Raw genomic sequence first — 7,919 nt, forward strand, 5'->3', positions numbered from 1 at the left:
AGGCCAACAATTTTTCATTCATATCTGAAATTTTTATTATAACATGACTCGTTACTCGGTACATTGAGGACTTGCTTAACTCGAAGGTTTACCGACACGGACTCAAGAAAGGTTGCTTGTTTGGTGAAGCAACAACAATACGGTTTTGCTTCGGGATTTTGCAGCTGAGATCCCGCATTCCCCTTCGAGCACGCAGAGTTGAAACTGGAGTCACCTTCACGCTAGGTGAAGCAGCAGTGACAGGCAGTGGTGAGTTTGACTGATGGCTGCAATATGATTCCACCTTTTTCACATTCTTGACTATTAGAGTGCTGTATCTCAAACCAAAAAAATCTTCTAACCAGTAACTGTCCCAAACATGGTTATGTGCATCACCACTCAAACGAAGTATTGTGAAATCAGAGATGAACCCATTGGATCTGTGCCTCAGTGAGCAGCAGAATGCTTTAAGAAGCCACAGAAGCATACAAGAATAAATAGATACGAAAAGATTACTCAAATGCTCTGCAAAATTCAGGCCAACAATTTTCTCATTCATATCCAAAATTGATTACAGTATGACTTGATAGTCAGTACATCAAGGACTTGCTTAGCTGAAAGCTTCACCCACACATACACACAAGAGTTCACTAACCAATGTTACTCTTCGGAAACTGCTACTTTAACTCACTAAGATGCCAATGCCTAAGAATCAATTCAGCCAAGATTAATTTTACAGGAGAGTCAGCATAGTCTCCAAATGCTAGGCAGCTCACATGATCACGTGTGTATCGACAAGTTCAATTCTACTCCTTTTTCCTGCTACAAGCCGGGTAGCAAACAGGCATTTTGGATTTTGCGGCGAGTGCGTTTTACGCTGTCTCGTGCCGGAATTGCAGTACATGAGTTTCCAATTTTTTTGGCTCATCTGCTTCACTTTGATTTATTGAAGATGCCCTTTATTTACTTAAACCCTTAACTTAGGACCAGGTATGGATGCAGTGGTAACTATGTCGTACACATCTTAACAAGGTTTTTGCTGCCTAGCTAGATGGAGACTCTGCTGAGACTCTTGTAAAATTACTAATGACTGAAAGGAATTCAAAGAACACTAGAAATCTTGGTGATTAAGTGCAGAACCTAGAGATGCAAAGATTAAATGAAACTCATGTGTGCATGGTTCAGGAAGCTATAAAAGACTAGCAAGCAGGGCGTAATACCACTGGACGCAGCCAAGGAATTGGTTGCTTCCTTGGTGCTGCAGCGGTGACACGGTTTTGCTTCGGAATCTTGCAGCTGAGCTCCCCCATCCCTCGTCGAGCGCGCAGAGTTGAAGCTGCTGGAGTCGCCTTCTTCACACCGGGCGCAGCAGCAATGCCAGGCAGTGGTGTAGAGCCGACGAAAGAGCGAGCCTTGGAAGCGACGGGACGAGAGACCTTCTTCACGGGCGCAACAGCAGTGGCAGGCAGGCAGAGTGGAGCCTTGGAAGCCGGGCGCTTGCGGTGGTGGCAAGCGGACTCCTCGTCTTCAGCCATCTGGCGTCCACGGGCACGGATGGCGCACCGGACATCCACGGGGTCAGCACCAGCAGCAGCCGGCAAGGTGGTGGCAGGCCCAGGGCGCGCGGCGGAGGCAATATCAGAGGCATCCAAGGAGCCGGGCATCGCCGGCGCATGGCTGCGTTCTCCGTGGTTGACACACCAGACACGGACGGGATCAGCACGGGCCGCCTTGGCAGGAGCAGCGACATCAGATGCGGCCGTGGCGGCGTGGCGATGGGGACGCCCTCCATGGTCGACGCCGTAGCGGCGGAGTTCTTGGGCGGCTGCGGCGGCCTCCTTGGCGAGGCCGTCTTCCTGGAGACGGCGCTGGAAGTCGGCGTCCCAGCGGGCGAGGGACTCCCGGGACTCACCGGTGGCCTTGGCCAGGCTGTGCTTGGTCCAGTACTGGAGCACCCTCTCGAGGACGCGCGAGGGCACCCGCATCTCCAGCGGGAGGGCTTGGGCGGCGGCCGGGCGATAGTCCCACGCCGGAGCGACGAGCACCTTGCCGTCGGAGCTACGGAGCTGGAGCACCTTCGCCGCCATCGGTGCCGTGTCTGGATCTAGGGATCGGGGAGGGAGGCAAAGGAATCAAGTTGGGGCGGCTGCCCTTTTATTTACCGGAGAGCTTCCAATCCTTGCCGGACGCGGATTAGCAGCTGTCGCCGGCTGAACTGGAACTGAAATCGAACTCGGCCGCGGCAATCTTACGCGATGGCTCGTGACTTCCGGGGGGCAAGCCCTTGGCCGTATACCACCCGAGCGGGGGCAGGCGACGTCCCCGCGCTGGTTCGGGTGACGTACGGGTCGGCGCGCGTCCACGGCCATTCCGTCAGCGGTCAGCTCGGCGGCGTCCTGGAGATCTTCAGTGGCGTCTCCGGCCGGTTGATGCACGACGATCTCCTGCTTCACTGGGGCATGGAGGAGCGGCTCAGCAGCCAGCCTTGGTTTCTTGGCGCTCTGCTGGTCGCCCCTCTCCATCACCGCCTGTGAGCCCTGCGAGCCAGCTGCAACCTGCATCTTCACCCCTGTCTCTCTCCGGTGTCCGGTGTCTCTGAAGTTGCAACTGGTTCAGTGAGCGGCACACGGTAAAAGAAGCAACTGGTCTCCTGCTTCACAATCTAAAACAATACATTTACACTACTGTGCTTATTTTGCACGGTTAGGACATTTCTAACCGATACCCAATACCGCCATAAGGTAAAATTTTCGGTTTACTCCCTTATCAATACCGCCATAAGGGTAAAATTTTCGGTTTACTCCCTTACGGCGATCCTAGCCGGTCCTCTAAAAACTTTAATGGAGTATAATTTTTACTTCAACTTTATTCCTCCCAAGATTTCCCTAAATATATTTCATCGTGCGGCGGCCGAGTAAAACTCCCTCTCGCCCTCCCGCGCCGCACTGCCTCCCGCCGCCGCCACCGCCGTCGATGACCTCCGAGCGGCCAGAATGGATAGCCAACCCCCCCCCCCTTTCACTCCGCCGGCCACCGGCACCGGCTTTTCGTCGCCGGTGCCGTAAAAAAGCTTGGGGATGACAAAGAACCAACGGGTCCAAGCTCCGCCTCCAACCACGCCAAAGGTGTCCGAGGTGGCCACCGCGTCTCCGGTAACGGCACGCCGCCCTCCCGCCGCACCTACTGGAGGAAAACGGGCTCGAAAGCCGATGGCGGCGGTGGCGTCCACCAAGAAGAAGATAAAGAAGACCGTCAGAGTTTATAAAATAAGGGAAAGGATTTAATCCATCTGACCGGCCACAATTTCGGCCGGTCACCGTTGTCGCGCATGTGCACCTTCCATTGCTCCCGCCACCCACAAACTGCCCCTTATTTTCCCTTATCTCCACACCAGAAATGTCTTGATCGATCCCCTCCTTATCTTCTCACCATTCTTTTTCTTCGCCAGCGACCACCGAAGCCAAAGCTTCCCTCGACCAGATCTCTCTCACAGCTCCTTCCAACCCCTCTCCTCACACTGCTGCTATGGCGGAGATAGGCGCCTCTACCTTCATCCTCGTCGATGTTGTGTCAGAATGATGCTGCAACTAGCCACCGTAGAGGTGCTGCCATCGTAGCCTTGACATCAGCAAGTCTGCACGCACTGCCGAACCGAAACCACCAGCGACTCCGGGCCGTGTGGCACCGTGGCAAGCTTCAACCGACACCGTGGCTAGCTACAAACGGCTGCCGGCGAAGCTAGAACCACACACCGGTGATGCTAAGACGGTGGATGGGGATGTTTTGCACCGCAACCCCCACGATGTTGGAACCGACGTCAGGATCCCGCGACAAGTAGATGTTTTTGCTGGAACCATGTGACGGGATGCTGGGACCGCAGTGGGTATGCTTGGACTGCCCTCGATTTTTGCTGGAACTGTCAGTTGGAGATGCTGGGACCGTCGTCGTTTTTTTCTACCACCATGGCATAGAGGTGGCACGAGGATTGAATCCCGATGTCCGCACAGGGATGCTACAACCACAGCCGGCGATGCTGCAACTGGCATCACGTATGCTACGACCATGGCACGGCGGTGCTACGAGGTCCACGGTGGCTGCGTAGGATGTTGCAACCGTGGGGCCGTTGGAGCTACAACCGCGATCTACCAGAGTGTAACACCCCGAGAATCATGCTACAGTAATCTCCCCCCTAATGGTGGCCATGTCATCATGATTATTATGCAAATTGCCACTTGTCCAAAATCAAAGTCAAATTCAAATTCAAATTGCAAGTGAAAAATTAAGTTCACTAACATGGTTGCAAAATAGTTCATCATTTAGCAAATATTCCATAACTATTATTGGTTAAGAAAAACAACATCACGTGTGTGCTTAATTGGGCTCTAGGAATTAAATCAGTGACAAATAAGAATATTTAAATGTTTTTTCATTTATGAAAAATTCAAACTCATTCAAACTAATCCCTAACTTTTTGTGCAGTCCAGGAATAGTACCTAGTATTATTGGGCCTAGTTTCATATTTAACTGAAGTCATTTGGTCACTCAAATAAATCTCTAACAGAGAGAGTCTGGAAATGAAATAGAAATAGAAAAAGAAAATAGGAATGAAGCCACTGTGCTACTCGGCCATTAAATTAGTGCCACAGTGCAATGGGGCCCAGCCCACGTCGGCCTTTCCCATACCTCTCTGTACAGAGGGGAGGCAGGGGTATGGTGTGGCAGCCATCCGGCCGCCATGGCCGCGCCTTGGCCCCGTGTCGGCCATCCCGGACCTCCCCGACGCCTTCAAGACCGCCCACGTTCACCCCGGTCGAACCCTAGCCCCACTCGCTTTCCCCATCCCCTCTCTCTGGACTTGGAGCTCGCCCGAGCTCGTGGTCGCCATGGCTGTCGTCGATCCCGCGGCCACCGAGCCTCCTGCACCTCCTCACTGGTGTCCACCGGCTTCCCCGTCATCGTCTACGTCGACTGCGGGCACTTGCTCGTTTGGAGCCGCTCTGAATCATCACCATCAACCCCGTCCATGCCGCCGGCCACCGAAGGACCTCCTCGTTGATTCGCCGCCGTGCCGCTGCTCCAACGCGTCCAATTAACAAGAGATGGCAATTAGCGTAAAGCACAACCTGATCCTATTGGCCGCCATGCGTGCCTTTTGTACGTGGCCAGGCGGCTGCTGTCGTCGAGGCGGCCAATGGGAGCCCACGGACCGCGGGACATGTGTCGAGCTGGCAGTGGCCGGAAGCACCCAATGAGAGCCCGAAACGTGGTGGGCCTACGTGGCCCATTCCGGACCGGGCCCCAGGGGCAACGTGGGCCCCTGAGAATCTCTATGCAATGGGGTTCGCCAGACATTACCATAAAAAGAAATCTCCGGACTTGCTGTTCTCAGCCACTTTGTTTGTGTTTGTGTTTGATTACCGCACCAGCAGCACAAGTACCCAGCAACGTCCTTTGAGTCCTCGCTAAGTTGCCATAAGTAGAAAAAATTAGCCAGCGCATATGCGTGCGTGGACTCCTGTTGCCTCGGTCACATGCACGCACAGTGGCACATCGGATGAGCACTACACGTAATAACGCAAGAACCAAGAAATTAGGGAGAAAACTTGGGCGATGTGCATGGAGGAGCAAGCCTGATTGCCTATGCATGCATGCATGGTTTGGTACAGTGGCGGGATCAGTGGATATCGCACGGCCGGTTTGGCCTGGAGCGAAGAGGTACTGCACGGTGCGCCACACGCAGACGCCTTTTGCATGCACTCGGAACAAGGTTTGTTCCATCACCCACGCACGCACGCACGCTAGCTTTGGTGGTGCACTCTTTTTTTTTGCGGGAAAACTTGTATTACTCACTTCACACAGGATTACAATCAAAGGAGTGCACTCTTCAACGCCTTGCGTGCGGTGCCGCGTCCAATCACCCATGCGCCCACGCCCACGCCCACACGTACTCGCTCGCTCGTGATGCATATGCATGCGCATCTGTAAAATATGCAGGTAAATCCGCTTACTACCGGCGGCTAACAGCCGTTTAAGCCAACGTCGCACCCCCATTAGGGACTAATTTAGTCCCCTCGCTAACCCACCACCATAACCTATGGCAGTAGGTCCCACTAGCTAATTAAGTTAACAAAAAAACGTTTAAAACTCTGTTTAACAGATGTCCCACTGATGGTGCTTTTGGCTATATTCTGCGATCGGACACTGGCGAGTTTTGTGCGGCAGGGGTCAAGAGTGCATTGCAAGCTGAGGCCATGGCTTGTCTTGCGGCGATTGAGGGTGCGGCTAGCTGTGGTGTCCACCGAGTCATTCTCGAGTCAGATTCACTATCCCTGGTGCAACCCCTCAATTCTGGAGACTCTGATAAAGGAGAGCTGGGAGTTCTGTTCCGGGAAGCTTGAAGCCATTGCATCGCTCACTTTGATTCATTTGAGTTTATGTTTTGCCGCCGTGCATGTAATTCAGTAGCTCACGCTTTAGCGCAGCATGGTTATCGTGTTTCTATGCCCTCCACTGTTTGGATGGAGCATATGCCAGGTTTTGTTTCAGATTTGGTTGCTAGCGATTTTGCTGCACAAGTTGGTTAATGGAAATATAACTTATCAAAAAACATATGTCTTACTGACATATGGGTCCCACTAGACCCTTTGACTAGTCAAAGCTGACCAGTCAAGTGCTGACTGGGCAGTTGACTAGCCCCACATGTCAGCCTCTGGTGCACTCTGCTGTGTACACTCTCTGTGTGCATTTAGCAATTTCCTATTTGTTTTTGAAATTAATAATAATTCCAGAAAACTCAAAAAATCAACAAAATTTTGGAAAATCATATAAAATAATCTGTAACTCGGATGAAAATAATTTATGTATGAAAGTTGATCAGAAAAATAAGACGAATCCGAATATGCCCTCGACATACCTATCACATGCCTTAATAGTGAAAACATGGAACCTTCCCCTCCGGTTCATCTATCCGTGCCTAAGACCGGGAAATATCCACAGATATTTTCTCGCTCCGTCTACAATGCTTAGCACTGCATTAGGTCACCCCTAGCACATCATATTGCCTTGTCATGCATCGAGATGCATTTGTTTGCTTTGTAATTACTATTTCTTCCGGTAGACCTTGATACCGGCGATGCTCCCGAGTATGACTACACTCCTGACAACCAGCCCTTTTCATGACAACCAGCCCTTTTCAGCAGAGCTTCCAGGCAAGAAATGCCCCCTTGATCATTCCTATATCGCCCACTCTTTCTATCTCATGCTTGTATTAGATTTTGCTACTGTTGTTCAATAGTTCCTATTCTGATGCATAGCCTGCTTTTGTAACCTGCTGTTGTTATCTTAGTTGTTATCCTATATGCTTAGTATAGGTTGGTTAGTGATCCATTAGTGACCCCTCACCCTTATCCTTGTTTCCCCGCTTTGTTACCAGTGACTCGATCAATGTGATCAATTAGCAGATACAGACACATCACTGGCACTCCCCTTAGTTGTACGACTATGTTGAGCTACTATCGAGTGTCGAGGGTGATACCTCGTATCCCACTCCTGATGATACCTCTGTAGCATAGCTAGTCAGTTATGGTTACCGAGGGTGATTCCTCTTTCACCACCTCCGATTATGCCTCTGTCGTGCAGCCCCTCAAGTGTGAACCTATCGAGGGTGATTCCTCCAAGTTCACCTTGACGGTTACATCGAGTGGGAATCCATCGACGGTGATTCCTCAGATTTCCCCCTTGATGTTATGGACACACGGATACCTTGACTTTACCTCAGTCCCTTGTTTAATTCGGGTCGACCCCGAGGGGTACCCGCGAGAGTTACTGAAGTCAGGTTGACCGTGAGGGTACCCGCGAGATAACTACGTGGCACAACCGGGCAGGCAGACCGCCCCAGGAGGGGGATGGGCCTGACCCTTGCCGTAAGTCCGCGAGGCAGG

The 7,919-nt window shown here is 51.9% G+C and overlaps 1 protein-coding gene across 1 annotated transcript; it reads right to left on the minus strand.

Annotated features, from left to right (window-relative positions):
• Window positions 1-466: 466 nt before the first annotated feature.
• Window positions 467-2,832, minus strand: LOC123051844 (uncharacterized). Its single transcript, XM_044474823.1, has 2 exons — window positions 2,232-2,832; window positions 467-2,083 (listed from the first exon to the last, which is right to left on the minus strand). The coding sequence occupies exon 2, from the start codon at window positions 2,064-2,066 to the stop codon at window positions 1,179-1,181; it is 888 nt and encodes a 295-aa protein (XP_044330758.1). The 5' UTR covers window positions 2,067-2,083; window positions 2,232-2,832; the 3' UTR covers window positions 467-1,178.
• Window positions 2,833-7,919: the final 5,087 nt, after the last annotated feature.

Source organism: Triticum aestivum, chromosome 2D, assembly GCF_018294505.1.
Source record: "Triticum aestivum cultivar Chinese Spring chromosome 2D, IWGSC CS RefSeq v2.1, whole genome shotgun sequence".
In the NCBI taxonomy this organism is placed as follows: Eukaryota; Viridiplantae; Streptophyta; class Magnoliopsida; order Poales; family Poaceae; genus Triticum; species Triticum aestivum.